Here is a 17,628-nt window from a genome sequence, read left to right on the forward strand (position 1 = left end):
TAAGTGTAGTTTATCAAGCACCTACAGTGTGCTAGGTATTATGCCATGCACATGACAGAGCATCTCTGCTCTTACTGCACCTCAGGAGGGTGAGATTTTCTAGTTCTTGAAGTGCTTCTGCATACATCGTCGTTGATCCTCATAATAATCCTGTAAGGAAGGAATCTTCTGATGAAGATGTCGTTGTTGTTGTTCAGTTGCCAAGTCATGTCTGACTCTTTGTGACCCCACGGACTGCAGCATGCCAGGCCTCCCTATCCCTAACCATCTCCCAGAGTCTGCCCAACCCCATGGACTGCAGCATGCCAGGCCTCCCTATCCCTAACCACCTCCCAGAGTCTGCCCAACCCCATGGACTGCAGCATGCCAGGCCTCCCTATTCCTAACCATCTCCCAGAGTCTGCCCAACCCCATGGACTGCAACATGCCAGGCTTCCCTGTCCCTCACTATGTCCCAGACTCTGCCCAAGTTCATGTCCATTGAGTCAGTGATGCTATCCAACCATGAGGACACAGATCCTCAAAGAAAGGAAGCAGCTGGCCCTAGGTCACTTAGCTGGGACTGAATGTGAAATGAGACTGGAATGAGGGTCCTCTGACCTCATCCCAGGCTACTTTTCTCCATCCTAGGATGTGTCTAAATGAGCAGAGCACAAATCATTATAATTCAAGGCAAATAGGCCATGTGCCCCCAGAGAAGAAAGATATAGAGAGATCAGACAGCAGAGATGATTCAGAGGTTCAGAGCCTGCCTGACTTGGAGGAAGAGGGAGCCAGACGTGAACAGCAAGGAGTCCAGAGGCGGAACAGGTGTGATAGTGGGCAAGGTGTCTCCACTCACACACCTGAGTCTGAGGTCTGAGCAGGACAACCAAAGTGGGGATGCGTTCTTCTACCAGACCGGTTCCCCAGATGACCAAGGCTCTTCGGGGAGTGCTGCTGCTCCTTCAGCTCTCAGAGCCTTTGATGGCACAATGTCTACAACAGATTGCATAGGATCCCTCCTCTTCATGGAACGAAGGGTATGGAACATACTTTATTTTTTTTTTCTAAAAAATCAACTAGTGTTAATCACACTCTTCTGTAATACAGATAAGAGCCTACATTTTTTCACTAAACTTTCCCTCATAAATCTGTGTTTTTTTCATGGTCTTTATACCTGGTCAACAATTCTTACCCAATTTCAAGAGACAAGAAGAAACATGTGATCAAGATTTCACATTCTTTTTAATTGCTCTAGAAAGCCCGTCCCAACACACAGATCTACACACAGATGTGATGCTCTGAATATAGGAGAATAATGTGTTCAGAGGTGAGAGGAGGGACACTGGGTTCTAAAATCAGTAACATGAAATTGCAAATAGTTAAAATGATCTTGAAAATTTCTTAAATAACCTGGAAAGTACAATACCATCTATATAATACTTATCAGTTCCTCTCTTAGTCTGTGTTTCTCTACTGTTGCCAATCAGACATTAAGTTCTTCCTTCATGCTGATGATAAAATCATCACAACCAACTTGCCTGGTCTCCTGAAAAACATGTTTCCCATTCTGCTGGTGGTCAGAATCCTTAAAACTCATTCTTTCCACTAGTTTCAACAACAGGTAGCCATGACTTGTTCACCATAAGCAACACAGAGAGTTGCTGCCTGGTCATGAGTGGCTAAATGGGATTGATAAGGATTTCCTGACACCTCTCTTCTTCTTCAGGGTCAGATGCCACATTTTATTGAAGGCATCCAACAAGTCCTCTACATCTTCTAATTGGAGGTCCAGGGACATAGGGAGGAACCAAAGAGTGATAAAGAAAATCAGGGGTTCATCATCTATTCTAGAGGAAGCTGTAGACTTTGCTGTTCAGACGTCATCTGCATTTCTGCAGTTCTTCATGCCACAGATATTTTTTGAGCATCTACCACGTTTAGGTATAAGGTAAACGGTGTAGATAAAACCACCATGGTACCTGCTCTCACAGAGCCCACAGTACAGTGGAGAGGGGAGTACCGACGGGAGAGCACTACTTAAAATACAGTAGGACAAGTGAATAGCACACAAGCACGGGTGCTATGAGGACTCAAAGGACAAATACCTAGATTGGACCTGGAGGAGGGAGTCATCAAGGAAGGCTTCCTGAGAGAAGTGATTTCTAAACTAAGATCTGAAGGTCAAAGAATTAGCCAAAGAAAGGGAGGTCAGGAGAGAGAAGGAGGGACAGTTCTAGGTAGAGCTAACAGCATGTGTAACGGTCTACAGAGGCAAGAATAAAGGGTCAGAAAGGAAGGTTAAAGAGAAGACCAATGGATATGATAATCATTTGGTTACTGGGATCTTTGAGAAAGACTATTTAGTAACAGAACTAGAGATAAAAGCCAAATTGCAAGGCCTTGCAGAATAAACTGGTGTTAAGGTAGTAGAGAGGCTTCCTAGGTGGTGCCAGTGGTAAAGAACCCACCTGTCAATGCAGCAGACATAAGAGATGTGGGTTTGATCCCTGGGTTGGGAAGATCCCCTGGAGAAGGAAATGGCTACCCACTCCAGTATTCTTGCCTGGAGAATCCCATGGACAGAGGAGCCTGGTGGGCTAAAGTCCACAAGGTCACAAAGAGTCAGACACAACTGAAGTGCCTTAGCATGCACGCATGCATGTAAGGTAGGAGAGGAAGGATTGGTGGACTATTCACTTATGGAACCCCACTGAAAAAAGTAAGTGGGGAGAGTACTCTGAGGAGAAAACACTATCAGAAGAACACAGTTTTAGCACAACTTGATTTCAGTGGTTTTGCTGAAGGAATATTTAAAGTCACATAGTCTCCCATTGGCCAATACCAGACACAGGGAAGCAGGGTGCCATCAATCTCTTACAAAAACACATTTGCAATAATTTGCATGGACTCTCACACAAGTTTCAATTATACAAATAAAAAAGAATAAAGTCAAACCCCCCTCTTCAGGCTCAGTGGTTGATGCTAACCCAGCAGGTCTTACCTGAAGCAGGGCAACATAAAATGTTACCTCTAAGGCGCCTGGGAGGCTCCCAAGCCCCAAATTATGTTCTTAGCATTACAGGAAACACTCTCATTACAGAGGCGGTACTTTGCGCTAAACTTTGCCCTGTTTTCTGTTCTACCATTCAAGTTCTTTTAAAAATACAAGCATCCCTTGGAGGAAAGGCCTGTGGATGACCAATATCTAAAAGTAAATGAAGGACTTCCCTGGTCGTCCAGTGGTTAATACTCTGTGCTTCCACTGCAGGAGGCATGGCTTTGATCCCTGGTCAGGGAAGTTCTGCATGCTGCATGGTGTGGCGAAAAAAAAAAGTAAATGAATTCACCAATTTCTCTCTTCCTTCACAGGGCATCCCAAATGGTAGCAGGAATGCAGAAGTTAAGAGTGTGGGGAGGCTTGGAGGGTTGGGAAAAGAGTCGAATGCAAGTTGATCCCACCCTCAACCCCACCCAGCTCACTAACCTCCTGCCTGCCTCATAACAGGAAAAGGCAAAGAGGAGTAAAACCCAGCAGACAACTTGCCAGACAGGTGTATGACTTTCAAATGCCTAGGGTTCCTTACCTTTAGTGATACAAATTCTTCTTATGAGGTAAAACATTCAGAATTGTTTTGACTGAGATTTCCACCTCTGCTTCTCTAAATTGATTCAGTCTCCCAAGGCTACTGAACGAAAAGAAATTCTTTTTGTCAGGGACATGATTTCTTTTGGAGTATGTGCAATTTGCGGGTAAAAATCATGGTGGCCCACTTTACTCCAGTGATAGTCAGTTTTCTAATCTAAGGTAAAAAGGTAAAGTCTACTACAAAAACAAAAATACACAAGGCTCACATCAAGAAAATCTGGCCTCTCTGAAGCTCAGCAAATTTGAAGCTAGGTGGCCTACAGCACAAGAATCACAAACTGGTAGCCTTAGGACTGAATCCAACTCACAGTCTTCTTGGGTCACGTAAGTTTTTCATCTGAATTTTAATGTCTTTAGATAAGAACTGTTCTCTGCAAGTCTGCCACAGGCCTCAAGATTTCCAAGTGTTCATATAAAGCACTGAATGTGCATGTATGAAAGTGAAAGTAGCTCAGTAGTGCTCGACTCTTTGCAACCCCGTGGACTATATGGTCCATGGAATTCTCCAGGCCAGAATACTGGAGTGGATAGCCTTTCCCTTCTCCAGGGGATCTTCCCAACCGAGGGATCGAACTCAGGTCTCCCACACAGCAGGCGGATTCTTTACCAGCTGAGTGTATGTGTACTAAGTCGCTTTAGTTGTGTCCGACACTGTGAGATCCCATGGACTATAGCCCACCAGGCTCCTCTGTCCGTGGGATTCTCCAGGCAAGAATCCTGGAGTGTGTTGCCATGCCCTTCTCCAGGGAATCTTCCCCACCCAGGGATCGAATCTGTGTCTCATAGTCTCTTACATTTAGCACTAATGCCACCTGGGAAGCCCATATAAAGCACTACTTAATATTTCTTGCCTAGTTCTTGTAGAGTTTGGGACCACCGGTTTATACAGACTGATGTTAAAAACAAACTACCTGTCCTACTAAGGCAGAGCTCAGGGCTTAAGATTTCAGAGCAGAGCATGCAGGGGTTATTGAGTAACAGGATCACTAAAAATCAATAAACCACAACAGTGTGCAGCACCCCTTGCAATCAGACTCTTAACAAAACAGGAGACTGGAACACAAGTGGGGCTCACTCATCCCAGGATAAGCCACGTGACCACGGCTTTGAAACCACTTTAGAAGAGAAGCATCTGCCACGAGTCACCGTCTGTTCTCACTGCTCCCACAAGATCCCTGACATCTGGATGTCCCAGAAGACAAGCCTGGCAGCCAAAATCCAAGCCTGGCTTGGCACAGGAAACAATCCCACTATTCAGTGAGCTGTGGCTATACCGCAGCATCTGTAGGATCCAACGAACAACACTCAATTTGGAGCAATTCACACCCGGCACTCAGCCAGTCAAGCCACTTGGTGGCTATTTAAGACATTCATCGCATGTAATACAGAAACTGTGCCTTCCCTTGTCTGTCTGCAAGTGCAGGCAAAGAGGAGTTAGGTCCTCACGCCTAAACTCACCTCAGTTCCACATGACACTTCCCAGGCATAGAATCCAAGAATCAGAAAGCTAGTGCTCCAAAAAGCCTTTGAGGACCTCTCAATCTCCTCATTCCTCAAACTTCGTCACAAATGAGAAATTAGGTCCAGTAAGTTGATATGACCAGTCCAAAGGCTCATCACACAAGCAACTTAAAAAGGACTAGAACGTAGATCTCTGAGACCTTCACTGTGGGGGTGTCCTTTCTGTGATCAGCCCCTCGAGGCAGCCTCCGTGTCCTTCTGCAGCCCAGCCCAGGGTTCCTGGACTGATTTCTGTGACCCATGTGGGCAGCCTAGTTCGAGGTCATCAGTAGGGTTTCGGTCAAAGCTCTCTGGTAATAAAGGGGTTCCCCTGCTTTGATAGGCCCTCTGTGCATAGATTCCCTTGGGGATACGGCAGGGAATACCGGCTGGTTGGGGAGTGGAATGCTATACCCTAGCCACAGAGCTCATCTACAAAGACAAACTAGTACCTCTTTTAATCCAATTTACTCATCACAAAAGTGGTGTTTGCTCTACATCACCATGACTTTCACTCTCTCAAGAGCCCTCTGAATGTTGCCCCAGTCCCATAACCTGCCCTAGACAGCCATTCTCCTAGAGCTCTCATCTAGAGTAAACTAAATGAAACTCCTTATAACCAATTGCCCTGTTTTGTTTACTTGAGTGCAGCTTCAAAGTCTGTACATTATTCGGAGCCCAGTAATATCAATTAAAATAGATAAACTAATCAAATATGACAATTAAGCTCCTATCTGAAAAGTGTAAGGGTATTCTTTACAGGAACATACGGATTTACTACACTGCTTTTTTTTTTAAGTATTAATATATTTATTCAAGCTGGTTTTAGAAAAGGCAGAGGAACCAGAGATCAAATTGCCAATATCCACTGGATCATGGAAAAAGCAAGAGAGTTCCAGAAAAACATCTATTTCTGCTTTATTGACTATGCCAAAGCCTTTGACTGTGTGGATCACAATCAACTGTGGAAAATTCTGAAAGAGATGGGAATACCAGACCACCTGATCTGCGTCTTGAGAAATGTGTATGTAGGTCAGGAAGCAACAGTTAGAATTGGACATGGAACAACAGACTGGTTCCAAATAGGAAAAGGAGTACGTCAAGGCTGTATATTGTCACCCTGTTTATTTAACTTATATGCAGAGTACATCATGAGAAACGCTGGGCTGGAAGAAACACAAGCTGGAATCAAGACTGCTGGGAGAAATATCGATAACATCAGATATGCAGATGACACCACCCTTATGGCAGAAAGTGAAGAAGAACTCAAAAGCCTCTTGATGAAAGTGAAAATGGAGAGTGAAAAAGTTGGCTTAAAGCTCAACATTCAGAAAACGAAGATCATGGCATCCGGTCCCATCACTTCATGGGAAATAGATGGGGAAACAGTGGAAACAGTGTCAGACTTTATTTTTGGGGGCTCCAAAATCACTGCAGATGGTGACTGCAGCCATGAAATTAAAAGACACTTACTCCTCGGAAGGAAAGTTATGACTAACCTAGATAGCATATTAAAAAGCAGAGACATTACTTTGCCAACAAAGGTTCGTCTAGTCAAGGCTATGGTTTTTCCTGTGGTCATGTATGGATGTGAGAGTTGGACTGTGAAGAAGGCTGAGCGCCGAAGAATTGATGCTTTTGAACTGTGGTGTTGGAGAAGACTCTTGAGAGTCCCTCGGACTGCAAGGAGATCCAACCAGTCCATTCTGAAGGAGATCAGCCCTGGGATTTCTTTGGAAGGAATGATGCTAAAGCTAAAACTCCAGTACTTTGGCCACCTCATGCAAAGAGTTGACTCATTGGAAAAGACTCTGATGCTGGGAGGGATTGGGGGCAAGAGGAGAAGGGGACGACAGAGGATGAGATGGCTGGATGGCATCACTGACTCGATGGATGTGAGTCTCAGTGAACTCCGGGAGTTGGTGATGGTCAGGGAGGCCTGGCGTGCTGCGATTCATGGGGTCGCAAAGAGTCAGACACGACTGAGCAACTGATCTGATCTGATCTGATCTGATATTTATTCAAACATGTATTGACACATGGTTTATAGTGGCAAAAGAATATCCCTAAGGAGGAACAGATGAACAAAATATACATCATGAAATATAAATCAGCTATTTAAAAGATGGTAACAACAGCAATTAATTTTGAGGGGCTTTCATGAAATATTTTCATGGGCGTGTACATGATGCACAAAAGTGCATTACATTGATTTTTTTTTTAATTTATATTGGACTCCAGTGTCCTGAGGGGGCCTATAATTACTATAGGTTGAAGGGCTGCCTGTAATTAATTTTGTCTGTTCTTATTCTTACTGTTCAGTGTTTACTAGACCACGTCTGGGGGTGAGATCTTCCCTCTCTGAGCTGCAGTGCTGTTATGGTTCATGAAGTCTGCATCCTTGCTCTCCCTGAGAGCATCTATGTCATTTGTCACTGGGGAGGGGAAGAGGTTGGCAAGCCAATATGCAGGGCTCCATTTGCTGTATTAGACCACAGCCAGTCACCAAATAGGAAGCAACGGGGAAAAAATAAAAAACACAGTGAAAGGAAGCCTGTGTAGGAGACACCGTGGCTGACTCGCCATCACTTCCATCCCTCCATTCTTGTGGAGCAGCATGCTGTTTGAGGGAGAAACTGACCCCAGCCCCCAGCTCTCAGGTTCAGCCCTGACCATTTCCACCCAGTCTAGTGATCCCATCCCCCTCACCACAAAAAGACTGGTTTAGGCAACCCAAGCCTACAGTCAGTCAACACAGCACATTTCTTAGTCGATAAACTGGTTTAAGATTGGGTACCTGGCTCAGTTTGGGTCAGTGAGACATCACACATATGCTGGGGGCTTCTGGGAAAAGTCACTCTGATAGAATTTCCAAAAGCCAGTTCTCTCTGCTTCTGGACAGTGGATTGCGGGCACGCAGTTAGGATTGCTGAGGACATTTAACCAGCATGAGAGAAGTCAGCTGAGGATGAGACCCAACCACAGGAGGCAGATTGGGAAAAAAAATAGTGCGTTCTAGACAAATCTCATTCTAGTATGTAGCTAATAAAAAATCCACTTTGTTATGAGCCAGTCTAAACTAGGGTTCCTTTTTCACACAAGAAGAACCATAATGGATATAAAATTCTAGGCAGTGAATGAGGAGCATGCTCATTGACCGACAACATACACAAGTTATGAAATTACCATGTTTGGCAAAAAGAGAGAGACAAAGTGAAAGAGAAAGCACTACGCAAACAAACACAAATGCAGAAGAAGATGGTGCTATGAATTTCACACTACCTGTAACGGGAGCTTCGTTTTAGAAGGAAAGAAATGAAAGAAGGGGGACAGAGTTAGGGAGGAATTGGTTCCCTCCACAAGATGGCACAACCTTATGCAAGACCTCACGTTCCGTGCACAAGATACAGGCCACGTGTGGTGAAGGACACAAGAATGACGCAGACAACAGCACAAGGCCACTGTCCTCTAGACTCAGCACTGGCCCAACCTTCATCAGAAAGCGTGATTGGAGGACTTGGCCAGCATCCAGAGGACAACTGTCATGAGATCTAAAGGAGATCGAAGAAGAGGGAGGGGAAAGGTTTGAATTAGCTCATAGCAAAGCAAGAATGTTAGGCAAAATTAGTTCAAGTCAGACTGTATTTGATGATAACCATTCACGCTCTCTTCAGCGGGTAATCCTGTTTTCAAATTCATTTTAGGTAATATGATATTCAATCTTACTAACTTTTATGGTGAGCAGTGATACTGAGAACTGGGATCAAACACTTGGGAATACAGAAATCATCTCTTAACTCTATCCAATTACTTAGAAATGAACACAGGGAAGCTTTACAAGATTGTAGATTCTTGAGTTTAACCACTGGGAAAATCTGAAGGATTTCTCTCTACACTCAGACATTTTTAGCAGAGGACTCTTCTGAGTTAAGAGGCCTGCTCCTTTCTTGTGTTTGCTGTGGGTCCTCTATAGGTAGGTAGTTCATGCTGTGGGAACAACCAAACACTTGCCCGAGGAGCCAACAGCACTTGGCTTCCTCATAGACCACTGCACTTGGAAGTCTGGGCCTATGTATGCTTGTGCACCCGACCTGGGCAGGCAGGGCTGTTAGGAAGCAGGTACCCATCCCGGCTTTGGCAGTATGATGCTGGATACCCACGGATACCTGATTTGATTTCTTTGTCCTAAATTTCATCCATAAAATGAAAATATTAGACTAAATCAAGCAGCTTCTCATCTTATGGCTAGTGAAAGTAAAATTCATTATAATTGTCCACAGAGTGCTGAGTGCTAAGTTGGTTCAGTCATGTCCAACTCTTTGTGACCCTGTGGACTGAAGCCCTCCAGGCTCCTCTGTCCATGGGATTCCCCAGGCAAGAACACTGGAGTGGATTGCCATGCCCTCCTCCAGAGGATCTTCCTGACCCAGGGACCCAACCTGCATCTCCTGCTTTGGTGGGCAGACTCTTTACCACTAGCACCACCTGGGAAACCCCTAATTGTCCACAGCATGCCAGCGAATCTGGCCCTTCACCATCTCTCTGTCTTATCTCCTGTCCTTTTCCTTATCAGCACTCTAGCTGTTTCTGGAATACTGTGCCCATTGCCCATTAGGACCTCTGCATATGCTTGCCCTCTGGTTGGGATGTTCTTCCCCAGGATATTCACCCATAAGCCTTCCTCACAACTTTCAAGCGAGTCTAATATCACATTCTCTATGATGACACATAATTGCAAATCCTACACACACCCCCAATCTTTATCCTCCTATTCAGCTTAATTTTTTTTTCTTCCTTAGCATTTAGTAGTATCCCACCACCTACTATATATTTAACTTATTTATCTTACTGTCTATCTCTCCCAGGAGAATGTCTGTTCTCCAAGGGCAGGGATTTCTCTCTACTTTTTTCACTGGTGTATGCCTGGTACCTGGAAGGGTCCCTGATGCAGAAAAGAAATTTAGTAAGTTTTTCTGAACAGATGGCTGGAAGGGAGGGGAGGAAGAGAACAGCTCTGTGCCAGCTCTGAGGTCTGTGGGCTGCAGTGTCTACAATCAGAGGGCTCTCCCCTGTCGCCCCTGTATGTGAAACACCAAGGCAGCCCAAAGCTGCATGGGTGTGCTTTCACCCAGCTGTAGACCCTCTCAAGGGCTGCTTCTTGCATGTCCCACACTCTGAGCTGAAGGGCCATGTACACCACTCTCAGCAAGACCACAGCCTCCGCCGTATCATGTATTAAACAGATAACTAATGAGAACCTACTGCGTAGTACAAGGAACTCTACTCAGTGCTCTGAGGTGACCTAAATGGAAAGGAAATCCAAAAATGAGGGAACATATGTATATGTATGGCTGATTCACTTTGCTGTACACCAGAAACTAACACAACATTGTAAAGCAACTTTACTGCTGTGAAAATTAATCTTAAAAAGAGATCACAGCTTTTAAAATTGTCTATGGGAAACTCTTTATACTGGTACTCAGCTTCATTTTCTAGAGTCAAAATTAATACCATTTGAGGGAGCATAGTGGTATCCATCTCCTTTCTCAAATTCTTCACCTAAAATCCCCAGGGGGAAGAAAAGTGAGCTTCTCTGCGGTCAAGATGCTACGCTATGCTAAGTCACTTCAGTCGTGTCCGACTCTGTGTGACCCCATAGACGGCAGCCACCAGGCTCCCCCGTCCCTGGGATTCTCCAGGCAAGAATAATGGAGTGGGTTGCCATTTCCTTCTCCAATGCATGAAAGTGAAAGCAAAGTTGCTCAGTCGTGTCTGACTTTTCGCGACCCCATGGACTGCAGCCTACCAGGCTCCTCCATCCATGGGATTTTCCAGGCAAAAGTACTGGAGTTGGGTGCCATTGCCTTCTCTAATTTAACCGGCAGTGAGGAGAGGCAGTGATTTCAGCCAGTTCCACTAGATGGCAGCATGGTCTGGAGTGCTGGTATCCAAAGCTGACATTTACCAGCCACATTGGCTACAGAAGCTCCCACACACCCATCCTGTTCTTTTCCACACTTACTCCTTGCTGCCTCTTCACTTTTAGCTTGGCTATTTTCAACCAGTAATTTACAATCTGCTCCTAAATGGTTCGTGCTTAATCATGAATGCATTTAACTCCAGCCTTGGAATCGTTATGTCTGCTTCTTTCTGCCAAAGTATTAATACATTACGTAGCCCAACCTCCCTCTCCAAAAAACAAAAAAAACCTCACTTCTCCCACAAAACTTTCCCAACCAAGCCTGGCTCTGATTCCAACTGTATATATGTGCTGTGATATAGTCAGACACATAACCATTTTTATATATTGGATAGAATGTATATATATATACATATATAAAGTTGACAGAGAATCACATGCACAGCTCCGGGCATCTGGAAGGCAAATGTACATTTTACATATATGATCTGCAGGTGACCACACTCCATATAACAGGAGTAGTCATGGCTCTATGAAATAGCATAGCTGCCAAAGGTTCAATTCATGGGTCAAGACACTAGATATGTTAACATTCATCTATGTCTTCCAAGTTTGAATTCCTTCCTAGTATTCAATTTTAGGTCCAGAAAGTCTTCTGAGCCAAAAAATTTCAGTTATCTAAAACAAAATATGATGTCTAGATTTGAACAAGAATGTGTAAATACCAATATAACTTTTAAAGCTATTTTGAAACACTCTATGTATTTCAATCTTTGAAAACTTTTCCAATCTACCTGAAAAATAAAATGAAATCTACTTGTAGAAGTATTATGAAAGGCTAAAAACAAGCCTAAGGTGTATTTTAAAGCACAGAAGGCCTTGTTTGTGAGTTCAAATTGCTTACTGGCTGTTAGAGGAAATGGCAGTGTCAATATTCTGACAAACCCCTACATAATGGGAGAACACAAATAAACACTGTTGGGTTTGCAGGTCTCTACAAGGTGTTCCTGACGCTATCAGATCACTGGAATCCAGGGACATCTGAGAGTTACCAAACACACAGAAATTGTGAGAAGGAGATATTTCATGTGCAAAAGTTCTCCATCGGTTCAGAGCCCCATTTCTGAAGCATTTTAATCCTTCATCCATTTAGAGATAAAACTGTCTACACGCAAACTCCAGATGCCATCTTTTCTACCCACAGTCCTCAAACAGCCCTTAGTCTCCTAACGCTCCTCCACACCCAGAGTCCTTGCAAAAGAAAAGCAGTGATTTTTCTGAACACAACCACTTGAAAGCTGTGACCAAAGGTTATTTCCCTGTAGACAGCAACACCATGGTGCTTAGTCATCGATTCCGACAAAGGTGTTACAACCAAATTAGTCTGGGCACTTTTTAACTCACCTAGTTTCGGCATTTTCCCCCGTATCAATCAGAAGGACAGCTTCCCAGAGTCTCAGCAGTCACATAGACCAGAGGAACATACATAGCCACCCTGCCGATGTCTTTTCCACGGCATCTGTACTGCCTTCAGGGAGTGAGTCTTCCTTGAGAATAATTCAAAGAATTTGTCCCATCCTTTCAAAAAACCAACCACAAGCATACCAAACCAATGCACAGAAGACACTGGTCAACAACAGTCACTTAAAAGTTGTCTTGCTTGTTATTCTGGAAGCCGGGTGTCGTCAGCTGTAGTGGAATGCATTGTGTAGCTTTTCACTGTGAATCCAGAGAGGTCTTCACGTCCACAGCAGGGACGGACTGGGTGTTGCCTGCACTCGCTACCCGTAAGCTACGACTGCACGGGGACACAGGGATTACCTGTGATAGGAGGACGGGAGACAGTTTCAAAATCAAGCAGAAACAGGAAGTCTAATGTTTCCACATGCTAGAAAAGAGGAGCAGATACTTAAAAAAAAAAAAAAAGGAGCAGCCCCAATCATAGAAGCCCGGAAAAAATTTAAAAAAAAACTCATTCCTACCTGGCCTGTATAAACATGAATGTCTATTAATAGTAAGTGTTGCTTAAAGGTGTTCTGGTTCTCAGGAGAGCTAGAGAACAGAGTTCGGACAACTTTGCTACTTAAAATCGTTAGCCTTTTGCTTTTGAAGAGAATATGAGGTCTTTATACAGAATGTATGTATGCCTGCATCCATGCCCATGCAATACGCACAGGTACATACATAGAGATACAGGCACATGTATGTTCTAATAGTCTGTTTAGAAGCTTATTTATTAACCTTGGGCATTTGACAGTTATTATCACCCACAAGTCCTTCCCTCATCCATCCCCCCAGGCAAGGTTTGGCCAGTCCCACAAGACCCACTTCACATGCACCTCCTCTGTGAATCCCTTTTTCTAAAGATCCCAAATGGGTGTTAGGCTCTCAGCCTCTTCCTTTAATCCCCACAGCACCTCAACTGAGCTTCCTTTCTGGGATCTTCTCACAGCTGTCCTTAGGTGGTCTATGGTGATCTATCTTATCTTCAACTCCATGGTAAGTTTCTTGACTTTATTCTTATCTTCTGCAGCAATAACACTCTGCTTTGAGCCTGTTTCTGCACACAGCAGAAATCATACCAAGTGGAATGCAATGGACAAATGCTTTACAGTCTGCTAGGTCAGGTTCAAATTTCAGCCATGCCACTTCCTAGTTTTGTAGACTTGCAAGTTACTTCACCTTCTGAACAATTTTGCTCTCTGTCCAATGAAAATAATATTGTCTACTTCATAGAACAGCTGTCAAGATGTAAAAAGAACCATGTGACGCAAATAACATATTGTCTGACACATAGTCACTGCTAGAATAGCAATGAGCATTATTGTTGACCTGAATTAAAACCAAATGCCTACTATTAATTCAGGGAGGAGGCGGAAAAAAATACCAAATCAACACCAACTAATATATTACACATTTCTTTGTAGCCTGAATTATCACGTGACTAACTCATAGAGGTTTGAAGTTTATACTTTAGAAAACACCCTTTTGTGTTCCTTTGTGTTACTTCTCTAAATTCTGACTGGCCCCTTGATGTTATGACAACTTCAACAGGGATTAAGGGTCAAAGAAGATGCCAAGAGACAACCCCTTCTGGAAATGTAGGGTTCTAAATCATAAAGACGTCCCAAACTCTGATTCACTGTCAAGTCAAGGGTAAATTACCAAATGTAAAGGACAGAAATGCTATATCTAAACACAGGAACCAGGCTCTCACATTTCCTTACAATGTGGCCTTGGTGGTAGCTGCATGTCTAGATGCCTACCAGGAACCATTCTGTCCACTGCTGCGGGAAGAGGGTGGAGCAACATGGCGAAGCCGCCGGGAGGGACAGCAGGAGGCAAAACTGCGCAGCATCACAGAAAACAGCGGCCAGCACGGGCCCGCAGCCCAAGTCGGGGCTCCAAACACAGGGACCGGGGCGGTGATGCGGTCCTACCTATGAGAGGCAAGGGCAGAGTGGGCTGCAAGCGTTGGAGTCTCGTGCATCAACTGGGCACCTCCACACCCAGAGGACCAATCCCTGATTTTGGAAAGAGCACTCCAACAACAGGAGAATATAAAGCAACACAGCTACGGAATCCCCTGGAGGTTCAGTGGTTAGGACTCGGCACTTTCCCTGCTGGGGCCAGGGGATCGATCCCTGGTTGGGGAACTAAGATCATGCAAGCCCTATGGTGCAGCCAAAAAGAAAGTAACACATCTGGATGGGCTACAGATAAGGCAGGAAGTCAGGAGACCTCCTTCCTCTTTTATGTGAGACCAGAATGCCCAGGACTTACATGTTCAAAGCTATTAAAAGTCTGCCCTTTTTAAGCAGTCCCAGCAGTTATAATTTTAAATTCTACTCATCCCACATCCAACTTCATTTGGGAAGAAAGAAGAATTATAGACAGAGGCTAAACACAGGGAGCTCATAGAGCAGTTCAAATTCAGAGAACAGTCTTATGTAACAGTATCTAACCCACTTCAGTCGCCTTTGAAGATAAGAAGGCAACTCTCCTATGCGTCCCTAGGACTTGTAACTAGGAAAAACTAGGAAATCAGGACATTCTCGACAGATTTAAGGATCGACAGTTGTGACAGATACCCAACGCTGGAGCATCATCCGTGCTCTGAGACAGGAAAAGAAGCAGCAGCTGTGGCTTCTAGCCCTAGAAACAGTATGACGGCTTGGCGGCGGAGGAATCTGTCCAATCCAGCCTTACAAAGGCAACTGGTGCTCAGATGCAGGCATGGTTCTCTATCTTTCTGGTGAGCTTAGCTCTGCAGCTGAAGCAAGGTACTGCTCAGCACCCCAACACCCCGGGCCCCACCCCGGGAGCGTGAGTGGCATTGCTGGTGACGGATGCACCCCAGAGCTTCGCAGTGACAGTACATAAGCCGTTTCATTAGGGAAGTCTGCGAGCGTCTTATCTCGTATTTCTCCTCCATCTATCTGCAACCACGTGACAGCGGCTTTCAGAAAACCAGCTTCTCCTCTTGAGTGCGCACGCTCTCCACGTTATCTGGGCATCTCACAGCAAGGCACTATCACTTCAATCATTTCACTGTCCCTACGCCCAGAGAAACCAGGTGACAAGCACAATTTCAAAGAGGTTAAGCCGATTATTCGACAAGGCCCTGCAAGCTGGGGCAGGGCAGAGAGAGAAGCCATGAGACCCAGAACCATCACCAAACACAGGCGCTCTCTCTGGCCTAGTTTCACTGCTTATTACACACCCCAAGAAAGACACTTCCTCTATGGCTACCCACATCCTTATCAGCAGCTCATTCGACAAAATCACCACAAGGATAACGCAATTTATGGCTGCATGAAAATGTCTACCATTTGTGTATTTCAACAGATGCTATAGTCTCCAGGACAGAACTGGAAGTGTCTGCGAAACACCTTGACCTTCATGCTTTGGCATTCCCAATTTGCTCCCTAGTCCCTAGGGCATGATCCGGTGACTGCCAAGAGTACTGCTATCTTCTTTCCATTCAACCCTCCCCTCTTCCCATCAATCCTATCTAGACCCTCCTTTTCAGTCTTCTTCCTGCCACTGCAGCCCTCTCAACGGCCTCCCTGAAACCAGTGTTGCAAACAGGGCCTCCTCTTTGACTCGACTTGATTCCCTTTGTCCCTCGGCTCTTCTTCTGGGAGAAAGGAGTCATTGGCGAGGGAAGAAGGCAGGCTGACGGGGGATCATTCCAGGGCCTGAGTCTGGTAAAGTGTTCCAGAAGCACATTCTGAATGCTATCACAGAGACAACGAATGGTCACCTCTTACCTGAAAAGGCTTGTGCCAACAGGAGCGCGTGTTTCAGGCCTGGAGGAGAGCAGAGAAACCCTACCAGATGCTGAGCAGCGTGTGTGATTTCCCTGTGTTCACTCGCTCTCCCTGAAACCCTGGGAGGTGGGCACCGTGATCCCTGAGCTGAGGAAACCAAGCTCCATAAATGTAACGTACTTGCTCAGGGTAAGGCCAGCACAGGTACATGGGATCTCTTATTCCAAACTGGTTGGGTTTTTTCTTGTATATGGTTCACCAGAGAGCACACATAGGGGACTGTCTGGAAAATAAAGAGAACACTTGGCAACCCACCTTTTAAGGACAGGCAGAGCAGAGAGTTCACCAGTGGGAACTGGAGCTGCTGCGGGCCAGCGCTGGCCTCAGGGACAGGGCGGGAGGGTTGGGGGGCAGATTTCTCAAGTCCATCCTCACACTGACTCCCCACAAGGGGCCGCATAAAAAAGAAGTGTGGGAAGGCAGGTTTTTCTATCACATAGTATTTCTAAGTTTCAAGTATAAGTTTTATAAAATGTTACTCAGAAGCAGGCAAACAAATGAATAAATAAACAACTCACTGCTAGCTGCAGTACAGTGATGCCAGCAGCCAGATCGCAGCACTCTAGAATGAGCATTTCTGTCTGCTGTCCTAGGACGCTCAAATCTCTCTTCACACTCACACCACCAACGAAAAACATTAAATCAGCCTTTACGAAGCACAGAAACACTGAGTGCCTGTTGCAATAAATATGCTGGCACTTGAACCTGGTTTATTTTCTGCTGAGCTGAGTATAAACAGAGTCTTGACATTTTATAGCATTCTTGCGTTGCAAACCTTCATGTGAAACTGAACATGAGCCCTCATGATAAAATACTCAACTAATTAAACTCTAAATTTGCCAAGAAAAACTCTCCAATGGTAGAGTAAATTTCTCTATAAATTTCTAGAATTTCTTGTGAATATGCAACACACGGTATTTCCCAATTTGAATTCCTCATCTCCTTCTGTCACCAAACTTGATCATTTTCCTCTCTGTTTTAACCTCTATGGATCCCATCATCCCCCAGTCATCGCTGATTCCTCTCTTGCTTTGGACAATCTCTCATTTACCAAGTTCTGCTGTCTTTCCATCTGTGCTTCTCGCATTCTCCTTTGGATTTTGTTAAAACCTGTGCATTCAAGGTGACAGAAGATGTTTTTTTAAAAACACAGCTTTCCAGAGAAGACCATGAAAGCAGTTCTACTTTCTGTCCCCCTTTAGACAACAGTGAGCTTTGTCATTTTGTAGTTTTACCCACGTGGC

The 17,628-nt window shown here is 44.8% G+C and overlaps 1 protein-coding gene across 4 annotated transcripts in view; it reads right to left on the reverse strand.

Annotated features, from left to right (window-relative positions):
- Positions 1–17,628, reverse strand: part of TNFAIP8 (TNF alpha induced protein 8) — a 144,672-nt gene that overhangs the window by 59,874 nt on the left and 67,170 nt on the right. For 3 of the 4 annotated variants that reach the window (XM_070374099.1, XM_070374097.1, XM_070374098.1), the window contains exon 3: positions 12,456–12,872. The exons of the other annotated variant lie outside the window; for it this stretch is intronic. In XM_070374099.1, the coding sequence (XP_070230200.1) occupies positions 12,456–12,468 (13 nt within the window). In that variant the 5' untranslated portion in view covers positions 12,469–12,872. The remainder of the gene's footprint in view (positions 1–12,455; positions 12,873–17,628) is intronic. 4 annotated transcript variants of the gene reach the window in all.

Source organism: Bos mutus, chromosome 7 (assembly GCF_027580195.1).
Source record: "Bos mutus isolate GX-2022 chromosome 7, NWIPB_WYAK_1.1, whole genome shotgun sequence".
Classification (NCBI taxonomy): domain Eukaryota; kingdom Metazoa; phylum Chordata; class Mammalia; order Artiodactyla; family Bovidae; genus Bos; species Bos mutus.